Source organism: Varroa destructor, unplaced genomic scaffold (assembly GCF_002443255.2).
Source record: "Varroa destructor unplaced genomic scaffold, Vdes_3.0 BEIS01000006.1, whole genome shotgun sequence".
NCBI classification, from domain to species: Eukaryota; Metazoa; Arthropoda; class Arachnida; order Mesostigmata; family Varroidae; genus Varroa; species Varroa destructor.
Genome location: NW_019211459.1, coordinates 4,788,075 through 4,812,595, shown reverse-complemented (window position 1 = coordinate 4,812,595; position 24,521 = coordinate 4,788,075). Strand labels below are relative to the sequence as shown.

Below are 24,521 nucleotides of genomic sequence, written 5' to 3'. Positions count from 1 at the left end.
TTTTAAAAAGAAAAGTTATCTTTATAAAGGTTTCCCTTGATAACGATAACATTTATAACTTTTAAATAATATTTTAATTTCATCGCCAAACAACAACTATGCGCAATTCGAAAATGCCTATCGTTTCTATGCTATCAATTCAGATTAGCATAATAAAAAATATCATCTGATATCTATAAGCGCTTGTTGTATAGCGTCTATAATTTTATTACAGTCATTTAAAAGAGCCAGTTATACTGTGTATAATTCATGGATAAACCGATTTCGATATTTGCTGAAAACGGCAACAGCCATGACTCGGGCAGGGTTTTATAAAACAAAGAATACGTTGCATGTTCCAGTTCATTTCAAGAGTGGTTATAATTATTAGAAGATCAGCGACCACTCTGTTGTTGTATGCGACTGTTTACAAGACTGCAGCTTTTCAGTTTAGATACATGTGCACGTCAGAGAAGTGGACCTAAAGGACCTGTTGGGGCAATAACAAGCAGAAATAGAGAAACTGTCCGTACGTAAATAGCATCAACAATAATATAAATAAACAAAAAAGGCAACAATAAGCTTAATTAAGTCAACTATTTTATTCTCCGCATCTGCTGCATCTACTGATGGACAGACTTTGCGTACTTCTAGTTCTTTATTGGTCACAGGCGCGATACCGTAGCAAAACACTTACCTTCAGCTGTGTGGTATACCAGTGTTGAATAACTTCCCTATTATTTGGTTTAACTGCGACCTGTTGCGGCCTTAGCAAGCGGCCAATCAGTACGCTCAAGTTGGTAATTCGCGCAGCTTCCAGTTGTATCTGACTAAATAACTTGTTTTATTAGGCACTGCTTGTTTCAGCATGACATTAGTTCACAAATTGGCTATTCCGTGCATTAACAATGTGTCGATAGCATCGTAGACACGGGATAGCAGCTACAACAACAACTGCAATGCAACAGGCACTACCGTGCGACATTCTGTCTGTTGTTGACATTCTGTTGGCGGAGCGATATTACCAACACATCGGTAGCGGAGAGGGAGGCAATTACATCAAAATACGCCACGAGATGCGAACAAACATGATTTTGGCGGTATGTTTTTGAATTGCTCTCTGCTGTCAACTGTGTTCGTCGCGGTCCTATGACAGTGTTCAGTCTCGATAAAAATCATGCCAGGCTTTTTTAAGTATAACCAAACAATTATAAAGTAGCGTTCCCAAACGTTCAGAATTCAGAACGTGTTGCGAATTAACAGACACAACGAGAGAATGGCTTAGATAAAGTGAGATTACTTTTTTTAATAAATAGCACTATTTTATTGTTGCTTAAGCACTAGCAGAGCCCTTGTGTTGGTTTTTATTATTCCTTTTGAAAAGGTAAGCTTGCTCTTTATCACACAAGCTAGCACGTATCAAATATTGTCATGGGCAAAGAACGTATTTATAAGCGCTTCCTCTGAGGAGCGAGAAACTCGTCTTAAAACAAAATGAACGCATTGATGAGGATGTCTGTTAACGGCGCAAAAATTCAAAATGAAATTTGCAAGTCAGTGGGACAAAAAAAGGTAACATCATTTGTCGCTCTGATACGGCTTAACTTGTAATCGATATTTTTAAGAAGTAGAATTACCAAGTCAATAAAAATAAGGATACCAAGCGACATTTAACAAGCAATCGCATGCGATAGAGTCAGAGTCTCCCTCAGCTTTATATGCGTTATTTATTATAATGTTCGGCCAATCCATTTACCCACACTGATAATAGCAGCTACCCATAATGACCGACTACAGGCACGTATTCATTATTATGTTTTTAGCGCGTAAAGATTTTCACTGTTCTGAAAATGCGGATTGCTAAACCTGTTATCGCCGTGCCGCTATCAACCTACAACAGCAATCAGGTTCCGTGGTTCGAACTAAAACGATTCAAGCTGCTTTGTTATTGTTTCGGCTGGCGCGATTCGTCTTGTTACGACTGCATGGCAGGACATTAGAGAGCGCGGTACGACCGCGTCTTCTCCTACCTGCCGAAATATTCTCGTCGTCGTTGTTATCGTCGTCTTCTGTCCCGAAGTAATTTACCGTTCGTTATTCGTTTTTCGATGTCGTCGTATCATCGCTAGTGACGGCGCCAGCGATAGTCGCTTAACAATTTTGGATCTTCGCGCCGCGAGTGGTACCCTGCCTACTGACGACTGCTTCTGGTGTTGGTATCGCCGTTGAGCAGCAGCATTCTCAAGTCGTGGACTAAACCACAGCAGTAAAAGTGCCCGCAGTGCTGAGCGAGCATTTAATCTCTGTGTCTGTCTGTCCGTGCTGTAAGGTTGACTGTATTGATCGACACCGGCGGTGGGCCCGTTTCATTGGTCGGTTTGTGTTTTCGGCGGTGTTTTTTCTCATTTGCCACCACCGTACGCAGTGTTCACGCTGCCGAGTGGTTTGCTTAGCAGCAGAAACGTTGAAAGTTGCGTACGTCGTTTTTTTTTTCGTTATATCGCGATCGTCACAACGCACAGGTGGTAGGACCTAGATTCCGTGTTAATGGTAAACGAATGAACGACGCGCAGAGCCGTCGCTAGCCGCCAGTCAGCGGTTAATGCCGAATTCAGAGGGAGGCAGCAATCGTGGAGGCGCTGCATTGCCCGCGCTGTTGCCGCCGGCATGAAAAACTATTTGCTCACTGGTCGTCGACGCAAACCATTGGGACGACGATCGGAAGTGGAAACTGACGGCAAATAGAATCGATTTAGCATATAGAGTCTACAGTGGTGAATGTAGTCGTGTAGAGTGGCGAAGACGTACAAAAAAGGATGTTTGTTGTATAGGTAACAAGAGTTGATGTAGTGCGTCAGTATATGAACAACTAAACCGGTACATCTGGTAATCATAATTCTGCGGCTGGGAGCTGGGCTTAACAACAAATCCATCAGCAACAACTATTATATATCTATTTATTACTAGCACTGCTCCCACAAACTACCCCTCGAAGGGTCGTCCTTTTCGTTATATTCGATTTCTGAGTGATTGACGCCTGCAGGACGACACAGCAAAGCACAAGATTACATTTGCAGCTGGGTATCAATTTTGTATCATCCCATATTTGTCGCTGAAGCATTATCAGCGACGGCAACCGCAGCATAAGCACGGAGCCATCATTCAGTTACCAACGATGGACGCTGAGATCGAACAAATTGAGAGACTTTGCACGCAGCTGTATGAAGCGGCTGACCCCGCGCAGAGGCAATTGGCCGAAAAGAGCCTCGTGCAGTTTTCTCACAGCCCCGACTGCCTGAGTAAGTGCCGGCTGTTGCTAGAGCGCGGCAGTTCACCATATTCACAGGTACTCGCCGTCACGACATTGACCAAGCTTGTTAGTCGGACTCCGTCACAGTTGACGTTACAGCAGCGGCTTGATGTCCGCGACTACATCCTGCAGTATCTTTGTCAGCGAGCCAATCTTCAAGCTTTTGTCGTGCAAGGTATGCTCCAACTGTTCGCGCGGATCACGAAGCACGGTTGGCTCGAAGAAACAAAGGATGGTGCGTTTCCATTCCGGAACGTCACCGAACAGCTTCGTGCATACGTAATGGCCTCAAACGAGCATTGCATCATCGCCGTGCAGCTTTTAGCTCAGTTGGTATCCGAAGTCAATCACATCTCCGAAGCTGAAGCCCACCGAAGTCTTACGAAGCAACGCAAGATTGCTTCGTCATTTCGAGATAACCAGCTCTTTGATATCTTCCGGATGGCCTGTGAACTCCTAGAAAAGGGACTGAAGATGTGCCGAGCATCGCCGCAAGATCCGGCCATGGCCGCACCCCTCAACCACCTGCTGCGATTAGCGTACAACTGCTTGACCTTCGATTTTATCGGCACTTCGCCGGATGAGAGCAGTGACGATCTATGCACCGTTCAGATACCTACAGGATGGAGGCCGATTTTTCTCGAAGGGCTGCCTGGTGAGGGAAGCAATACAGTTCAGTTATTTTTTGATTTGTATCAATGCTTACCATCACCGATGGCCTCCGTGGCGCTCAGCTGCGCCGTGCAGATTGCCTCTGTTCGTCGGTCGCTGTTCAACAACACGGAACGGGCCAAGTTTCTATCACATCTTGTTGATGGGGTGAGTAGATGTCGAAGAAGAGCGTAAGTCTATCTAAGAGCGCACTAAGCCTTTGAACATACACAGTCTACATACGGGCTGTGTAAGGAACCTTGTGCCAAGTTATAGTATATTTAACTATTTGATTTGAGTATAATGATAAATCGCATGTTTATATCATAGGAGCATCGTATCTAATTAAAGCATTATATTTAATTTCATTAGTTAAATGGGTGAAAACCTTTGTCGTGTGTTTGCTTTTTACTGGTTTAAATATGTACTGTTCATACTTACCTTATTGTATTCTGTACTGATATATCATTACCAGTACGTACGTTCACACCATGTGTGTGAAGAAGTGGACCTCTCCGTTTCTGGAAATTGCTTCATTTTATTCTTTTCAAATATTGACCCACTTACCTTTGTCTTGTTCAATAGCGTTTCAAGTAAAATACTTTGACGTTTTTTTCTAAACTCTGTTGTGCTTTTCGACTTGATTTTAGGTAAAGAAGATCCTCGAAAGCCCGCAGGGCCTTGCCGAGCAAAGTAGTTGTCATGAATTTTGCCGCCTGTTGGCGCGGTTAAAAAGCAACTATCAACTAGGAGAACTGGTCAAGGTGGAAAGTTACGCGGATACGATTCGGCTCATAAGCGAATTCACAGTCACGTGCATTCAGATGACTCAATTCGGTGCGAATAGCCTTCACTACCTGTTGAGCCTATGGCAGCGCATGGTCGCCTCGATGTCCTACGTAAAGGCAACGGAACCGCACATGCTTGAAGTATACACTCCCCAGATTGTTCAAGCATATATAACATCTCGTCTTGAAATTGCAGCAAAGGTGTGTGTGTGTGTGGTGTTTTCTTTATCTCTTCTTTTACACCCGATATAGTGAGTCTAAGTCAGTGAATGGAAACGTCTCTCTTCTCGGGAAGGAAAATTGAGTAGCAATACCAAAATAGCTTCCATACTGATAAGAATGATCTGCTGCATGTATCGTATGTGTACATGAAGGCAATCATTGTATGTTTAGAATAAATGTTAAATATCGCTGTCACGGCTTACACACAATAAGAAATGAATTTTGGTTTAAGACCATTAAGCATATATCGGGCTACGTATATGTTGGTGTCAGTGTGCGCTTATTACAAGATAACAAAAGATATGCGACGGCTGTTCCTCCTTTATGCAGTCTATATCTACTATAAACTGAGATAGTCTATAAGATGTTGTAGCTGACTAATTGTACGTTCTCTTTTAATTTGCTTGTAGAAGCTAACTTATTTGCACGGTGGTAATACACGATTTAATAAAATAGCATTATTACTTTCATCGTACACTACCGTTCACCTATGTTCTATTGTACCTTGGGGAAGTGTACTTTCAATTACCGAGGTTAACTTCCGTCTTCATACCCTGAGTTTAGGTTGTGCGGCAGAACTTGGAAGATCCTTTGGACGATATCGGTATGGTTCAACAGCAACTCGACCAGTTCTCCGTAATTTGCCGGTGTAAATATGATAAAACGTGTGCGCTTCTGGTGCAAATGTTTGATACCACCGTGACAGTTTGTCAGCAAGGTCAGTATCTTATTGGCATGCATGATTTAAAAACAACCGTTCTTACACACCTGAAATTTCTTACACATCTGAAATGCAGTTGGCCGAGATGGCACATTTGTTTTGCCCCCAGAAAGAGAAAAAGGTTTAGAATATTTTATTGAATGAACAGGATCTGTAGTTTTTTGCATCAATTTATTACCTATGAGAGGTAATATATGTTGTGCATATTCAACGCCAACTTTAATTTAATTTAGGCTGTCACAAGCTACTCCGATGGACTATAGTACATTTTAAACGTGAGCTAGGATGATGACCTTTTCAATATATGTCAGAGGTACTCTCTTTTTTTTTGCAAACTTGTCTCAGCGTTTTGGTAGGTTCTGCATAACCAGATACGCACTATTCGCGTTCCCAGATGTAATTTAGGTATCTAAGGCTTCTTGATGTAACTCGACAGTGCAATGTTCTGTTCCATTAGATACCTTTTTTAGGCCATGTAAAGCCCAGTAAACACACGGATTTGGATTGAAAGAATGAGCAGTCTGAAGCCAACGTTGGATATTTTCTTGTTCAATTCAGAAAGCAATTGACGAACGGCGGCGAGCTCTGATGTAGTTGTCAAGTAACCAGACCACATGCTTTTGATTGCCGTGCCTACAGTCCATGAATCTCTTGAAAAATTCAAGATTGGGGGCTATGTTTATTGTTTAATTTTCAATGAGTTTCTTGTAGTAGCAGATTCTCCTGAGGTTTATTGCAACTACCACCATTACCTTACGTCTGAACCAATTCGATACTGCCATCTAACTTGATTAGTTTCCATTCTTGTGACGCCATTCTCTCAACTGATACATCTCCGTTTCGCAGCAGAGGTCAAATTATGCCTCCTCTATGGAAACTATATGAATCGAAGCATTTTTGTGTTGATTCAGGTTCCGCAAATTGCAAGTAGAGTACATGTGGCGCATTTCCCACTGGCCTTGGGTAGACTCACGGACTCATTTTTTACTCAGTTTCCGCACCTCTAATATTCAAATTATAATTCCGTAACAGATTACGCGTGAAATGCCAGTTTTGGCCGATAGAACTTTTAGATTCTAGAACTTAGAGATTCTAAACTCTATGGTCGTGAAAAGCCTCTTCGATTTTGTGATTTTGTTTTTCGGGTTTTGACATTTGGTAATCCCCTCGCTGGTCTTCAACACTCTAATCTCCATTCTTGAAACGTTTGTACCATTCACGTGCTATAATCTCATTTAACGCCTTTTTGTATAATGTCTTCGATAATCATCGATGAATTTTCGCAGCGCTGTAATCTTTGAGGAATAAAACCTTAACCACTGGGAGTGGATTTTCATGTCTAAAAGACGTTTTTCATTCTGAACTTATTTCTCCTGACATAAACTCCACTGGTTTTTATTCACAAGTTTCTAGAGAGTCTGGAGTAATTTCGTATTAAAAATCATCATTTTAGCTCAACTAGTCAAAAAGTTACTTAATTTCAAGGTCCATCAGATATGCTTTCAACAGCCTAATATTTCCCTTTACTTTTATGATTTGATATCACAGGAAGCCAAGAAAAAGAAGTGACAGAAGCTCAGCTAGCATGGATGGTATACATCATTGGAGCCGCGATCGGTGGTAGGGTATCATTCACTTCTACAGAGGAACAGGACGAAATGGACGGACAAATGGTTTGTCGCGTACTTCAGCTTATGAACTTAACGGATCCGCAAAATAACGGCGCTGGTCGTATACCTGTTGCATCGGAAAAGCTTGAGCTCGCTCTTCTCAGCTTCTTTGAGCAATTTCGACGAATTTATGCAGGAGATCAAGTGCCGAAGACGAGTAGCGTTTATATTGCTCTATCAGAGGTTCTTGGCTTGCCGGATGACTCAGCTGTGCTTGCTGTGTTCGTACGGAAGATTATCACCAATCTTAAATGCTGGAGCAGCTCGGAACAGATCACGCAGAAGACGTTACATCTTCTGTCTGAGTTATCGGTCGGTCATGCGTCCGTTCGTAAATTAATCAAACTCGAAGAGGTTCAGTTCATCCTGAACAATCACAGCGCTGAACACTTTCCATTTCTGGGCTATCCAGCTGCTACGCGCAATACCCGCTGTCGAACGACGTTTTATACGTCGTTAGGGCGAATGCTGTTGATTGAGCTAGGCGAAGACGAAGAACGTTTCGAGCACTTCATGGCACCTTTGACTGTTACAATGGAAAGCGTCGGCAGTCAATTAATGACTATGACAGCTGAAAACATTGGTATGTTCAATTCGGAGGAGGCGAAGAAGGGACTTATAGGTCTCGCTCGGGACTTGCGTGGCCTGAGTATGGCGTTCAATACCAAGACCAGTTACATGATGCTGTTTGATTGGATCTTTCCGAAATACTTTCCCGTACTGCATCGCGCCATCGAATTATGGTTCCACGAGCCTCTCGTAACGACGCCGGTATTGAAACTTATGGCGGAACTGGTGCAGAACCGTTCGCAGCGGCTTCAGTTTGACGTATCTTCACCCAACGGCATCCTGTTGTTTAGGGAGACATCTAAAATGATGGTGACATACGGATCTAGGGTTTTGAGCATTGGCGAAGTGCCCAAGGACCAGCTATACCGGATGAAGCTGAAGGGTATCTCAATTTGCTTCTCAATGCTGAAATCGTCTCTTTGTGGTGGCTACGTCAATTTTGGCGTGTTTAAGCTATACGGAGACTCGGCGTTAGATGACGGCTTGGACACATTTGTCAAGATGCTCATCTCAGTGCCTCAAGATTCGCTGCTGGATTTCCCTAAGCTGAGTCAAACCTATTACATCCTGCTCGAGTGTCTCACACTGGACCACATGAATTTTATCGTCAAGCTCGATCCACAGGTGAATTTAAAGAGAAAGCAATGAATTATCTACTTACTATGACTTCGTCATATATAATAAATAGTTAATTAATATACGTGCTTATTATTTGAGAACCTCTGCTTCTAGAGAAAAAATAGGAAACAATATTCTTTCTCAACGAATCTGCTGAGATAATTTTTTTCTTCTAGTACCTATTAGTCTTACTTGCTTATATTTAGTTTTATTAGTAAGCTAAAGTTTCATATTAACCTTTGTTGGCGGTTTCCGTTTTTCGGTGTTTTAGGTATTTCTCTATATCATCTCTTCAGTATCGGATGGATTAACAGCCTTAGATGCAATGGTGTGCACAGGCTGTTGTGCCATTCTCGACCACATCGTCAGCTACGTTTTTAAGTTTTTAAACAAATCCAAGCCGACCAATCCGGCTGACGTTCCCACGTGTGTACAAGTCCTCGAACACCATCCGGAGATCCTTCAGCAGATGTTAGCAACACTACTTAATATCGTTATGTGGGAGGACTGCCGGAATCAGTGGTCGATGTCGCGACCCCTATTGGGTCTAATTCTATTGAACTCCGACTATTTTGGCCAATTGACGCTATCACTCGTCGAGGCCCAACCGATTGAAAAGCGTCCGGCGATGATGGGCTGGTTCCAAGCGCTCATGCAAGATATTGATCGCAACCTGTTGACGAAAAATCGAGACAAATTCACGATGAATTTATCGGTGTTCCGGCGAGACATCAACGACTCGCTCAAGGGTCAGCAGTCGCACCAAAATCAGACCATCATTGTACAGAACAGCTCTGTTCTTGCGACAACTCTTCCATACAGTGAAATGATGAGCTGAAAGCTTGGTCAAGGCTGGGCAAGACACATACGAAGAACGGACTATTATTATTATACTAGATTGGACTAACGCAGTATAAGTGATTAGAATAACGTTAGAAACGCCTTCGTCTAAGTGCTGAGGTATTGTTGAGGTTTATGAACATAAAGACCAAACCCTTGCTCATAACCCAGCACGCTGTACAGTAGATGGTCTTTTAAGGTGATATATATGATAATTGCTAATACAAATAATAACGAATGTGCCGGGTAACCGTGGAGACAAAACCGTACAAACGCCGACAGCACACAACTCTGGTGAACGGACACCGATTCACGATAATCTTCTAGATATGGACGAAGTTATGTATTAATTATGGTATAGAAAGCAAACAAAGAAACGGACGGAACAACGGCGAATATCGTAGAAAAGAAATGATACTGATATGTGTTACGAAATAACCCTATTAAAAAAAGGTAAACGATATCATAGCGTCAGTGTGTCATTACAGGTTGTGTACGTATGGACTGCCTATTGCATCGAACAAAAAGAAAAAGACGTCGTAGATTTTTGCAAACCGAAGGCCAATTGAAAGAATTTCAAATAGTCGAGCGGTATTGCCACCTGCTCGCGAGGTGTTTGACGAATTTCGCAGACGGTACAGAAATAATATAAACACACACACATTGAGTAAGGACCATAGGAAGGGAGAAAATGACTATAAGGAAAAATTAACTTTCTTTACGAAGTAGACAAATGCCGAAGAGAAGCTCCGCCAACCTAGAGGGGAAAGGGGGGGGGGAGAGGTATAGGATTGGAGAGAAGATTCAAACCAGAGCAGTTCTCGAAGTTATGGATATTGGAACTTTGGGAATAGATACCTCAGCTGGCACGGGTTTTATCATAATTTGAATCAAAATTGATGTCATTGGTGGTCACCGACATATAACTGTCATCTTTTCTGTTAGTTCGGCAGGAATAGCAACTGGTCGGAACAGGAATGAATTAAAATCGCGGAATCGTTAACTCCGACGCACAAAACGAACCTTCATGAATAGCAAAGAAGGACGGCTCATGATAATCATGTTGCATGTCCGGAGAAGGTAAGCTAGGAAAGGGCATTGTGTACTGCCGGTGAGGTATAGCGCAACTTAGTTCGAGTAATGGCAGAAAATACGGATACCTCGGCCGTTTGCAAATAATGCGTGGCACGAAATAAAGGGTCTATGTCTCCTATACAGGTTGAAGGAGAAATGCTTTCGAGGACAGCTAAGTCTAATAAAAGATTCATTTAAGGGTCATCGCGAATGAGTTAACGTAACGATTTGCCTAAACGCAGCTGTCATCGAGGCCACTAGCCGTGCGTATTATGCGTTGTCGAAATGGAATAAAATGCAAAAATAATGAAATCGAATTAACAATGAAAAACATACTGTTTAGGTAAATATATTTAAAAAAAAAACAAAAACAAAATATATCAAAGGACAACTTTATCGTAATTAATTCGTCACCGATGATGATGATTTTTTCCAAGAGAAAATAGACTAGTGCCGCGTCACACCTCGGCACAACGGATGCAATGTCTCTGTCTATCTGTGTGTGTAGTCTTTTCCACGAGTGTAATATGCGCGTTTTGAGTACGTGTGGATATGATAAACGAGTAAATGTGTTATACTGATGAAAGTGCATCGAGAGAACAAGAAAACGTAAACAATAAAAGGAGGTTTAGCTCCAGACAAAGATGATCCAAGATAATAAGTTTAGTATTTTGGATGGAACTTGTAAAGCTGAGTGGCAACAAGTAATAACAACTATGGTGTGACATAGGGATAACTAGACAGTTCGGATCGTAACAACTGGGTTTGAAGACTAATGACAAAAATATGAAACAAGGGTTCGTTGTCGAACCCATGTTTTCATGTACTTGATTTAATTCGAAATGTCGCTTACATCTCCTAGTGTGCAAGAAGCGAACTGGATCTGAATGCGAACATCGCACGAAGATAGGCAGTACCACAAGTAAAAAACAAGTGCTTTTGGGACAGTAAGTGTTGCACCAAAATACTAATAATTTAGGCAAGGATAACCTACGCTATTACTAGGCTGGTTAAGGAACGAATGTCGACTAAAGACTGTGAGAGGTAACAATAAATATTACTATGGTAATGAGAAAAGTATAGTAAAAAGCAGAGAACAGCAAAATATTATAAAAGAACTGATAGTCGTGGTAAGATAGTTGAGTTGTAAAAGTGTTAAGGAACTGAGGAGATGTGGGAAAGTGGCGAGAGTGAGAATTTTAAATTGTGATGATAAAATACAGATAACGATGACGACAACGATGATAATGATGGTGGTGTCGAAGAAACGAAAATGTTGTAATAAATATTTTTTTTCCATGAAAAACGTCTAAGTCTTATATTCCTTTTTATTCGCAGCTGCGAATAAATTAGCGTGCATAGTCTCAACTCTAGAACTTTCCATTCTGATGAGTGTATTTATTATATATATATGAAACGTCTTTTTATTTCTAAAAGTTCCCAAAAATAAAGTTGAACTCGTCTATCGTACGTACCCGAAGATACAGTGTAGTAACCTCGAGCAGACCTGTTATTATCCATTAATAACTCTGTACCTTTCCAGGTGCTGTCCAACAACGTATAAAAAGATTGTTTTTTTGCATTATTAGTAAAGACCCCGCTTTTTTCCAAACCCTAAACCTGCACCCTACCTTTTTTTGGCTACTTATATATCTTAAACTATGATGAACTGATCAAGCCGGTAACCATTAGAGCAACAACACCTAGTTAAAGTCAAGATATCTAGTATCGATAACTGAGTCCACTGCGTTTTGATAATCTGTAAATACTGCGCACGATATGCTTCAGAGCAGCTTTAGTTGTATTCAGTTCAATAGAGAATCCGTAAGAATACAACTAATAAGACAAATCCACATTCGTGTTACAATCTTGTCAGACATATGTTTACATAGAGGCTTTAAAAAGCCATGCAATACAATTGAATTATCTGTCACAGTCAAACTGTGCCGAGATAATGGGGGGTGACTATATGGTGTGGAATTATATTTTTCAAGGGAAATTAGACGTTGTTTTCTTGGAGCACCAAGTTGATGACAAACATCAGGTACTTTAATAATTAGTCTTAAGACTAGATGTTTTTGAGACGTGGCCAAAGCAAAATACTTAAGAATGCCATCTGCTCAGTTTTCAAAAAAGGTGAGGAAAATCGAAATACAAAATAACCAGTATAAATGTAGCTGCGTATATGACTATAAAATTATGAACAGTTGCGTCTAGCTCGAGAAAAAGTGCGTTGAGTGGAACTTAGAATCAATACAAACGTTGACGGAGATTCTAACGTTATGTATGGTACCGGAGATTTGTTCGCGATACTTTCCATTTGATAACTTTAGTATGCCCCAAAAAAGATACTACCTGCTTTTTATGCTGAGTAGGTTGCAAAAATTTGCGAACTGTACTATATGACCATTAGACGAAATTCTAAAAGGTGGCGTGGTCCACGAAGGTGATGTGCATCCCTTTGAATGCATTGCCATACCTGACACGCATATTGCCTCGCTGGCTCATATCTCAACGCTGTCTAAAATTATTACCAGATGTTGCTATTAAGGAATATAAGGGATGAGGGGGAAAGAAGGAATTAAAAATAAGGTCTTATTATTATCAAAATTCACAGTTGCTTGTATAATTGCCATGCTGTTTCACAGGTCTGTTAGAAAAACCCCAGATAAACCCTGCAAGACCAATTCCTGTTACTCGCACTCTTGATGAAGGCAATTCGTTGATGTTATACCTAAAAAAAGGTCATACCAAGTACCTGTTTATCTTGACGAATAACTGAAAATGCTAGAAAAGTATTATTGATTTAGTTTTATGCTTGAGGGATAAGTGACGCAACAGCTGGGATATACCTTACGCGATCAAATAACCTAAATATTTCGAGTTTTACGTCCGATACTGCTATTGCTATACAACATTGCTCCAGGAGACCAACGAAGCGTGATTATATTAAAATGTATATACTTCGAATGACCGAACCACGGTCTTGAGTAACCCATGAAAACTTAGATAATTTCTCGGCCTCGTCCTACAAAATAAGTCTAGGACTAGTAGCGCATATGTGTGGAGTGATACACACCTAGGCTCAAATAATCTCAGATAGAATCACAATGGTCTTACAAAGTCTGGCCTCCGCGGCCAGACTTTTATTAGGTGTCTGGAACTATGTTATGCATGCAGGTGCAACCTAGTAGAACAAAGCATGCGTGTTGATATTTGATATGGGAATATTGAGTTCAGTTAGTCAGATATGGTTCCTATTACGATCAGTTGCAGATTTTTAATTCTTGATAGGATACCAAAAAGGTTTTTTCGTAGGGTTGAATTTAGATTTGACATTCAAAGAGGATCAATTGTGATAACATCGACGCCAGATTTAATGCAAACCATAGATGTAATTGATTTTAGAAGGATACTAAAAGCGGTCTGCCGTTTAACACAACCACTGGTAGAAACGACTGTGTATACAACCTTTATTTATAACAAGTATATAAGGACGTGGTCTTTAAAAAACTTATTTACTACGGTTAATTGTGAGGAAATGGGTCCATCTTTAGGTACGCGTACACCCTCACAAGTAGTGGCAGCATCTAGTATAATGAAACGACTGGGTACAATGGTAAAACAGCCTTCAACCTTCCACAGGTTATTGGACAGTATGATGCGGTTGCTTTTTATGGAAAAACAGGTGCTGTTCCATCCTCAGGGTTCTGCCTATAGGAAAACGGTGATAACATCAAATAACCTCCTTTGCGGATCGAAGGTACACGACTCGTGTCGGCTATAAAACGAAAACGATAGGTATGTGTTTATCATACTGTATTGTTCCGCTTAGACAAAATTTCAGGAGTTACTACGTTATTGTTGGCTAACTTGTAATTCTTAGCATAAGTAATGCCTGTAGAAGCCCAGCAACCTGTGTTTCAATTGAAAAAAACTTTACTTGTAAGGACATCATGGGTCAAGCTTTCACAAAGAGGTTTGGGTATAACTTTTATGTAGCGATCGAAAGCAACCAAAATAGCTTAATTATATATGAGCCGGGTGTGGGTCTCAGTTTCGGCAACTGGGCTTGTTGCTTCTGTTAAGACCACTGCCCACTTATCTCAAATCCTTCCCTTTGTTTGACTCCGGGCCAACCTGGATCTTCATTTAATAATATTACAGATTAACAGAATTTTGTTGCAGTCATTATCCATCGTCCACAATTGGATCATTTTATTTTATGAAGATTTATTGTCTCAGCTTATTGCAATCGAATGTATGCAGTGCAACTGAAATGTTTATTAGGTAACAAATAAATAAATAAATACAAATAACAAATAAATAAACCGAGCTTTCATCTGTTTCAAAGAGTTGGTTGATAACTATACGGGGTACGCCTGCATTTTGTACCACCACTATGATGCAAGCAAGCTAATGGTGCACTCATCACAAAATATACTACTTCAGAATTAAGGCGTCGGCATGACGGCTCTAAAATTATTTAGATCACAAAGAAATGCATAAGGACACATTTAAAATGGTGGAAAATCGCCGATTGGTTCAGTAATAGGTTTTACGTTAAACATATATGTGCTTAACGTAAAACCTAATCTAAATAATAAAGCATTTGAATAATAACTACACATTTTCTGTATTGACTGCAAAGCGGTGCAAATATCATGCTTGTGGTCGAGACAATATGGAATAGGGTAAACTGTGAATTTTCGCTCTTTTTTTTGCTTCCTTTTTTCGTAAAAATAATTTTCCTGAACATCCCAACTTTTGATATTAACGCACATGAACTAATATCATCGTTTTACAAATAAAGCATATTCGTTCGATCAAAAGGTTAACTTATAAAATATAGGTCTACCAGTGCTCAATACATCGGTCCTATTGACGGGTCCTATACAAATAACCTTTAAAAAGTCAAATTGATCGATAAGCGTATGTGATTCTATTTGCAGAGAGTAGACAAATCGTGAAAAACAATCTTATCGTTTTTCGTCCCAGCTGCGCTACATTCCAGTATTGAGTCGGCCCTCTGATGCAAAAAGGCGCCATCATACTTCGAACAGAGGCTACTGCTACCCCCGGGCGCTAGCCAGCCGCCGCTGCCACTGTTATCGTCATACTTGCCAGTTGCTTTGCCGTCGTTATCTCTCCGTCTGGCTTCTCTAGGCAGTCTGGCGAAAGCATCCCTTTGACGGAACAGGCGAACGCACGACAGAGCTTTCCCTGTCTGTCGTCCGCGTCTGCTTTTTTCGAGTAGTGGCTGTTAATCGCAACACTAGCAGCGAACACAGCATCAGCAGAAACCGAGGCAGCGGCGTCACACGCTACTCTATATCAGCACAGCACTCTTCTCAAAAAGTAAACGGAGCGTTTGTCAACGGCTCGGCTCAGCCACCGACGGCTGCGCGGCGACTGCCACTGCTCTCACAGCAATAGCTGGCTGACGGCTTTGTTTTGTTCTGCTGCTGCTGCTGCTGCTGCTGCTGCTGCTGTGGAAGATGCATACCGCTGATATGTTCCCGCTGGCGTAGGCTGCTCTTTGTCTCCCTGTGCTGCTGCTGCTTCAGCATATCAGAACGGCAGCAGTGACTTGTGTGTTTTCGCCTGGTTAGTTCGTTGTATTGTGGCGTTAACGTTAGTGGTAACTGTGACGAACGTTGGCGAGTGGGCGGCGAACAGTGGTGTCCGGCAGTCCGCGCTGCTGGTACCACTTAACGTAACCTGTGCTTACACTATTGTAGTATTATGGTCTACGACGACTAGCACTCCGGCTGCTGTGCCGCTGCGGACGGCTGCCTGCTCTCGCTGCTGTTGCTGCTGCTGCTGTTGTTGCAAGTGCCGCCACCGCCGCCGTCGTCGCTGCTGTAAAGAAGAAAGATTGCAGCACAAATTTAACGTTAGGTTTGGTATGGTGCTGCGGTGCCACTATATTTGCTGCTACTGTTGCGAAGTCGTTGTGTTTAGTGAGCTTATGGTTGATTCGAGCTGGCAGTCCGTGGCAGTCGGTCGGATTTACGGCTGTACTGCCCCTAATCACATAGCGAGGGGTCGGTGACGAAGATCCTTATTGCCTGGAAGCTGCTGACTGGCCTCGCTAGTATTGCTGCTGTTGGTATTGATGATGATAGTCGGTATCGAACAATAGCAGCCTTGATGCGACGAGGATTATTTGTAGAAAAGATCTAGTGGAAGGGGCACTAAGTGCGTTGAGCCAGTGCTACGAGTATTGGCCCTATTGCTGGAGGCAGTGTGTCCGTACCGTTCAACCATACACATACGTATTTGTATACATATACAAATATATATATATATATACACAAACATATTCAGCTAAGGTAACCTTGCTTGTTGGCCTTTAGGTGGCCAGTGGTCAACGTTTTTGGTGACAATGAGCGTCGAAAGAGTGTGAGGTTTTTATATACTGACCTAAAAGAGTCTGTCGTTGTCGTCGTCGTCGTTGTCGTCGTCGTCATCGCCGTCGTCGTTGTCATCGTCGTCGTCGTCGTCGTAGTGCCGGTCGCCCGAAAGCAGTCGTGTAACAACAATTATGCTAATTTGACGTCTGAGTGTATACAGCGGTTCGGATTTGATTAATCGCACGGTTATGTTGCTGGTAACATTGTGGTAACTTCAAGTGTAATACAAAGTCTACAAACAACACCTTTTGCTGGCGTTGGCAAAAAAAACGTCATTGTCATCGTTTAGCTATTCGTTTGTCAGGAGCGTGGTGAGTTTCGTCGTTCCGCTTACTACCATTTTCACACTGTCACCACACTGTATGCCGAGAAAGCCGAATTCTAGACCAGGAAGAATTCTACCTCAACGTGTAGAGTAAGCGAAACCTAAAAGGACGGAGTATAGGTCTGCTAAACCTCATCGTGACGGAAGTATGTGCTGCAGTGATTAGAAATTTGATTTTTTCGTACATTGTGAGTGTTGTATGTAATTGTCGGCTTACGCTGTACTGGCAGCAATCCAATCGTCCGTGCACACGGTCGACAATGGACAGCGACGAGGAGCTGGGTTTTGGTGTCGATTCAGGTACGTCAGTACAATCAGCACTTGTATTGGTTGGGTCATAAAAATCTTTAGATGCATACAAACACACACATATATGTATATATCTGGTTCAATGAAATCAGCTCGTCTTCACCAGCTACATATCGTCTAGACTGATGGCGATCGAAGAATCAGGCGCATGTGATCGGCAATGACAGCGGCGAATGGTATCTAGTCTTTGTTTTGGTTTATTCTATTTCCGATGATGACTCAGGGCATAGGCAGTGAGCTATTCCTCCAACAGTCTGGCTTCTTCCCTGTCTCTTAGATAATAATTAAATGGAATTACCACCGATTGTAGTTAATCTTGAGACAACGATTTAGAACAACAGAGCACCGCTCGAGAAGGAAATACGAATTGCTGTAATTATTCGCGCTGCCGGTAATGCGCGAAACTGCCAAATAAAGTGTATCATTTGTGCTTAAATCGGCTGTTACCCAGAAATTCACGAATGAAATTGTTTGCAAGGAATTGAGATGCCCTGTGGGAGCTTAGTAGAAAAATGGAACCCAAAACGTGTATTTCTAATAGACGATGACACGATAGTTTTATATAACTCAAGAAATGTCTTTACTTTGGGTGCGATGAAGGTAATGAGTGGAAAGAGACGAACCGGCTAAACACACGTGACTTCACTGTGCATGCGTTTCGCTATAGACTCTGCGGGCAACCGGGTTTCCACGAGCCTAACAATACATATAAATGCTCCAGATGCAGAGGGAATTGTTGTTCCTATATACCAGGTTCAGGATATTTCGCACATCTCTTAAATTTACCAACCCAACCAGATTCGTATAACCTATAGTATGCATAGCGTGTTAAATAATTCTATATACTCTCCCTGGTATTCGGATGGTGTGTTGTTAACCTGTGCATATATAATTTCTACTATTACCAGTAAAGGTGAATAAATGAAATTCGTTTTGGCTAGACCGCTTGTCTAATTGCATTATTGTTGACGACGAAGAACAACAACAAAAATATGCGATCTTTGAGATACCTAATCAATGACCGTAGGCTCGAATGTACCCGACAGTGCGGGTGGAAACTGAACGTCATGCTCTAGATGATAGCCACATAGTTACCGCAAAGTTTATGTAACTTCATTGAAAATCTTGTGGATCGTACCGCACTAAAACGGTGCCGGCAAATAAAATGACAATTTATTGGAAAGCCACAGCAGGCATGATTCCTTTCATGCCTTATAACCAACCAGGACACTATCGAAAAAGCAGGGGGGAAAACTCGTAGGTGATGAACCTGCAATTTCAATTTTAGGCGAAACAATCCAAGAGTGTAATGTCGCTTTCTTCTTTTGGAAAAACGCTTTGACAAGTGTTGCCGAAATATGAGCATTAATCGATCACTCTGTCGCAGATCAGACAGTGCTTAGGTATTAAATCTAGCCCATAATTAAGACGAAGCATTTCTATACATTGCACAGATAGAACCGAGAAAGGAGAAGGGTATAAACGCCAGAGAAAGCTATTAAGAGGTAATTTAACTTTGTCATTACAGAGACAATATAGACGAAGTGTTTAATGCAAAGACGAATGTCAAGCCTCTCTTAGCTTCGAATCTTCTGCTTATCCAATTTAGAACTACCTAGTGAACCGTAACGTCATTTCTTTATCGGAGTGGCTATGCATGAAGTACCTTGCGTGTAACTTCAATACGGCTACGAAAAGAAATTCTACATCTATGACTACCCTACAGTGAGATAATGCTTATTGGATGTAGTGGGTAACGTATTTGTCTGCTAATCTTAGGAACACATTGTGGTTTAGGTTCGAAAGAGGACACAGACAGACTCCGCCTCGTGCTGAGAGCCACCGGTCTGATGGAATGCCTAACGGACGTCAAAACTCGAAACAGGATGTGCTGAGCAATCCTTGCGATCACTTACTAGAATTTGTGAAGATAACAAACGTAAAAATAAATAAAGTTCATGCCTAAAGGGTGCTTGTTCTTTCGCTAGACAATGCCATCCTTATCAACTAATGTAGATAATTACATTTTGTCTGTGTGAATAATGATCAGTTATAATAGGGAGAGTTGTTTCAATCGTTGTTTAGTACGAGGTGAATTCCTCGCTTGGATGCTTTTGCTGGTCCTAAGTGAAGTCAACGAAAACAAAATAATTTTAAATCCAGCATTAAACAAAAAATAGCTTTCGGCAGCCGATTCGTTATATACGATTTCCTTCACGTAGTACCTTATGCACATCAACTACTAATCAGAGGCACTGCACAAACCGAATTCTGAACGCAATCTGTTAGCGGTCAGAATCTGCATAAAAATCCGCCCTGATTAATCTATATTAATTTCAAATCCGATTTTATGAAGTTGAAATGTTCTTGAAATTGCTTCTGAGCGATAGCAAACTAAACACAAACAACGAAACTGAGATTTGAAACGAGTTATTTATCGCAAACTTCGAGATTTTGTTCCCAGCTCTTTTTCATAAGCTAACAGAGATTATTAGCAGAGTAACGTGGTTCGGCGTGTAATGAATATGTCTCATAGAAGTATCAAACATTGTAAGCATCGGTTAAATCAGGAATAGCATCGACATGGTCTGCATATGGAAGGTTGGCCACTGTCCATGGATAAAAGTCTACAGTTGGTCCTGGTGTAACGCTATTACTGTGCTAATTAGGTGGGATTCCAAAGCACGGATCTGACATCTACTTACACTCGAAGCATAGTATGAATCCAACCGACAGCGTACGCGTTTATTCGGAATGGGCGCTATGATTCGGTACTTTTTTTGTACAAGTACGTCTTATTACGTTTCGGCTGAGTTTCCATAAATATTTCCTACGTCCTAGATCAGTGAGATTTCGATTGCGAAGGATATTATGGAAGTTAATAATATTAATCATTGTTTTGGACTGTATTTACTAAATAGGCGCATCGTTATAAATAAAACTGGCCTCGGAGCCTAATTAATGTGTTAACAATGTTTCCAAATAATATAGGAGTATAGCAAGTATCTGATACGGTATTAGTCGATGGCATAGACAACAACTGTTTGAAATGAGAACCTGTTGTAAGTATGAAATTTTGAACAAGAAGGATGCATTCAACATGTCTGTCACCTTACTTACTTATTTACAGCAAAGCTGCTTTGCGAATATGGGCAGTAATCTAGCTTTTTTCTAATAAGGTAGTTATTATATCCGGATTAGGGCACTCTTTCTGCATTGATTTATATTCTAGAATAATTCCTCGGCCGATTTTAACAAATCACACAGTACCTTTGCTCAACCTATTTTAGATTGAGCATATGAATCACAAGTTAATTACCTTGTTTCCATCTACGGACTTGTTCGATTTATGAAGGACCTTCAATGCCGCTATTACGAAATTATTGACTCTTCGTAGGTCATCACGAGGTATGAGACAGTGGAACGTTGCGCCTGACCTTGTAGCCTTCTCGTCAACAAGCCAAACCGTAAATTGCAGTATCCGTCGTTTTTTTTCCTTATACCGCTAAGCTACATTATTGAAGTGTGCTGAATTCCGACACAAGTATATATTTCTATATTTTGATTATAGGTAATGAAACCTCAGGAGAAGATGAAGACATGGGTCTTGAAGCTGAGCCGCTGGGAGCTGGTGGCTTTCCTGCTGGTGGTCGAAGGACTGATGAAGACTCGCCTTACCACGTACTTTCCACGGAGGATATCGTTAAGTACATGGTGGATACGATAAAGGAGGTCAACACCATCGTAGAGGTAACCCAGAGCAGGATCGTATCATACGAGCTTTACATACCGTTTCGAGTTTGAAAACTTTTTTCTGGCTTATTTTGAGAAAAACGCTATAGTGAGTTAGTATTAATTTCTTTCCTAATGTTTATTTTCCTGATGTTTGTTTTGATAATTTTCGAATCGTTTAATAATCGTCATTTCAGCAGATTCCTCCAACAATGACACGAATTCTGCTCAACCACTTTAAATGGGATTTGGAAAAACTTTACGAGAAATACTACGATGGCGATCAAGAAACGCTGTTTCAGCAGGCTCACATCGTCTACCCTTTTAAAGGCTCGGCTTTGGCCGATAAGGTAATTGTAGTTATGCAAACTTTTGTTTCCATATCATCCAATGCTTCTAAGTTTCAAAGTACTGCCAGCAGTGATTTATTCAGGTATTTTCTCCCTACACTACAAATATGCGGTTAGATCTTCATTTTTCAAGAATTCATGCTACTTAATTTGGCAACGATGCTTATATATCGCCATTGATGGAATCGTGGAAGATAAACTTACTACAGGCCTGTATGGCTGCAGATTGTTTAACTGTAAACTGTCTTTTTATGTCAAATTTCAGAAGCAGCCTTCAGCAGCAATGGAGGAATGCGAAATCTGCTTGAAGCGCGTACCATGCAGTTCGATGGCAGCGTTAGCATGTGACCACCGGTTCTGCACCGATTGTTGGAATTACTATCTTACAACGAAAATTATGGAAGAAGGAATCGGGCAGACGATCTCGTGTGCAGCGCACGGCTGCGATATTTTGGTAGATGATCAAACCGTAATGCGGCTCATAACCGATCAGAAGGTATGTACATGCAAAATGCCTAAGCTTTCCAAAACTCTGATATTAGTTTCGGAAGCCGGCGGCACGCTTGTTAATAACATTATTATAGGTAGAACTGAAGCTCTATGGAAACATTTTTTGAGGTACAAAGAAAAAGAGGGTAACAGGTTATTTGGTTTTCACGACTGTCCTTGACGATTTCTAATTAAATTTTGTCTTCTATTGGGGGCTGGTATTTTTAATGAATATATGCCCGCAAATTGCACGGTAATTATTAAGTCCAACGATAGGAGACGACTGCAAAAGCCTGTGAAGATTTTTGCAGTTGTCAAGTAAGTTCGAAGTACCCTGTCAGCCACATAATAGTACATGTTAATCTAGGAATTACTTTTCGTTCCTGCTCGCTGATTCCACAGGTGAAGCTCAAATATCAGCACTTAATTACAAACAGCTTTGTCCAGTGCAACAGACTTCTACGGTGGTGTCCAAAACCTGAGTGCACGAATGCCATTAAGGTAGGAACGATGACTGATCTCATTTTGTTACGCAAAAGGTTGCATAGAGCTTGGCAATATATCTGTGATAAAATATCTAAAAAAGGTACTACTCCGCACAGCTTGCAACCGAAAAGCTCCATTGTGATCGTCAACCGTTATTATTACATTAATATTTTTATAATTATTTGCAATACTTTCGTCGTCTTCGTGTTTTTGGAAATCTACCCTTGTCCTTGTATCGTGATTTAATTACAGCAGTTTTCATGGTCATATAGGTGAGCTACGTGGAGGCTCGCGCCGTTACCTGTAACTGCGGACACACGTTTTGTTTTGCATGCGGCGAAAATTGGCACGATCCCGTTCGCTGTGGCCTAATAAAAAAATGGCAAAAGAAGGTAAGTGGCGGCCATCCTTGGAAAAGCTGTTCGGCACGGAATCGTGTCAAAGCAAGGTGAGCATGGCTACGATAGAAGTGCACGAGCTAAGGTAATCAAATTGACATTTGTTTGTTCCGACTTTAGTGCGACGATGATTCCGAAACGTCAAATTGGATTGCTGCAAATACGAAGGAATGCCCAAAGTGCTACGTTACAATTGAAAAGGTAATCCGCGCCACTGTCGCCTTGTATACCTCGAGAAGCACATATTATTGACATTGGTATTAAAATATCGTACGCATTTGCTAACCAACTCTGCTGTATTTCCAGGATGGCGGCTGCAATCATATGGTGTGTAAGAACCAAAACTGCAAAATGGACTTCTGCTGGGTGTGTCTAGGTCCCTGGGAGCCGCATGGCACGTCGTGGTATAACTGCAATAGATTCGACGAGGTTGAGGCGAAGAAGGCACGTGACGCTCAGGAAAAATCGCGGGGAGCTCTACAACGCTATTTGTTCTACTGTAACCGCTATTTAAACCACATGCAGTCCCTGAAATTTGAGAACAATTTGTACGCGGCAATCAAGCTAAAAATGGAGGAGATGCAACAACACAACATGTCGTGGATTGAAGTTCAGTTTCTGAAGAAAGCTGTCGATGTACTCTGTCAGTGTCGGCAAACGCTCATGTATACGTACGTGTTTGCCTATTACTTGTCGAGGAACAATCAAAGCGCCATTTTCGAGGACAACCAACGGGATCTCGAGAGCGCGACGGAAACGCTTAGTGAATACCTTGAGCGGGAAATTACCTCGGAAAATCTTCACGATATTAAACAAAAAGTCCAGGACAAATACAGGTGAGTCTGAATCAAGTGTACGTATCATTGTCTATAAAGATCCGGTAAACACGAACCTTGAATATCCGCTATCTCCTATCCGTCAAATACGATTAAAGCCATATCTTAAAAAGAACGTGTGGAACAGCAGTTCCTCCGGAAACCCAATAAGTTTCATTGCGGATCCGTTTGAATCTATATTTTCAGCGACATTCATAGCCAAGCCGACAATCGGCTAACGTCAAATTCTGACTCCGACCCGGCGTTAAAACGGACCCTATATTAAGACAGACGGACACACATCATTAGAGACAATACATACGTTTAACTTCAGTTAGCCATTTTCAACATTAGATGCCTGTCATCGACTCCGGCGGATGTATTCTCTTGCTTCGAAAACGTGTTTTCGGTCTACGTCATAGGTTTCCGCTTCTGTTTTTTGCCGTTTTCAACTAAAATATTCCTCTCATTAGGACCTTTCGATTGGTAGCAAGAGACTCGCGGGTAACATTGAAAAAAACGTTGACCTATAACATCGGCCTTCGGTATATAAACGTAAATCGTTTTTCTCAGCTGACTGAGCTTACGACAGACGAGCTTACGATAGAGTAACGTCTATTGTAAGCTCGTCTATCGTAACTATCATATTATCCAAAAAGAATTATTCTATGATAATAATAAAGAAAAACACATTTAAGTATAGGAAAATTATAAGTGGTTTTACCTTTATTTAATGACACTACGGTGGTGTTACCCAA

At 41.3% G+C, this 24,521-nt stretch overlaps 2 protein-coding genes and 1 long non-coding RNA gene across 8 annotated transcripts in view; 2 read left to right on the top strand and 1 right to left on the bottom strand.

The window, feature by feature from the left end:
• Positions 1 to 676: 676 nt before the first annotated feature.
• Positions 677 to 17,010, bottom strand: LOC147754770 (uncharacterized). Its single transcript, XR_015330050.1, has 2 exons — positions 16,870 to 17,010; positions 677 to 16,305 (listed from the first exon to the last, which is right to left on the bottom strand). It is a non-coding gene; the product is annotated as an uncharacterized LOC147754770 (long non-coding RNA).
• Ranbp16 (Ran-binding protein 16) lies at positions 1,686 to 11,756 on the top strand. Its single transcript, XM_022811668.2, has 5 exons — positions 1,686 to 4,108; positions 4,591 to 4,929; positions 5,515 to 5,668; positions 7,220 to 8,535; positions 8,801 to 11,756. Exons 1-5 carry the CDS (start codon positions 3,155 to 3,157, stop codon positions 9,365 to 9,367), a joined length of 3,330 nt encoding a protein of 1,109 aa, XP_022667403.1. The 5' UTR covers positions 1,686 to 3,154; the 3' UTR covers positions 9,368 to 11,756.
• A 342-nt stretch (positions 17,011 to 17,352) lies between the features above and the next one.
• The window catches only part of LOC111252967 (E3 ubiquitin-protein ligase ariadne-1-like), an 8,558-nt gene continuing 1,389 nt past the window's right edge, over positions 17,353 to 24,521 (top strand). For 2 of the 6 annotated variants that reach the window (XM_022811675.2, XM_022811678.2), the window contains exons 1-8: positions 17,353 to 17,484; positions 21,065 to 21,243; positions 21,423 to 21,575; positions 21,841 to 22,071; positions 22,467 to 22,565; positions 22,823 to 22,942; positions 23,069 to 23,149; positions 23,255 to 23,784. In XM_022811675.2, coding sequence (XP_022667410.1) covers positions 17,445 to 17,484; positions 21,065 to 21,243; positions 21,423 to 21,575; positions 21,841 to 22,071; positions 22,467 to 22,565; positions 22,823 to 22,942; positions 23,069 to 23,149; positions 23,255 to 23,784 — 1,433 coding nt within the window. In that variant the 5' untranslated portion in view covers positions 17,353 to 17,444. Of the gene's footprint in view, positions 17,485 to 17,532; positions 17,670 to 19,837; positions 20,282 to 21,064; positions 21,244 to 21,422; positions 21,576 to 21,840; positions 22,072 to 22,466; positions 22,566 to 22,822; positions 22,943 to 23,068; positions 23,150 to 23,254; positions 23,785 to 23,970; positions 24,492 to 24,521 lie in introns of those variants that run through there. The other 4 variants (XM_086992671.1, XM_022811676.2, XM_086992672.1 and 1 more) reach the window with 4 other exon arrangements.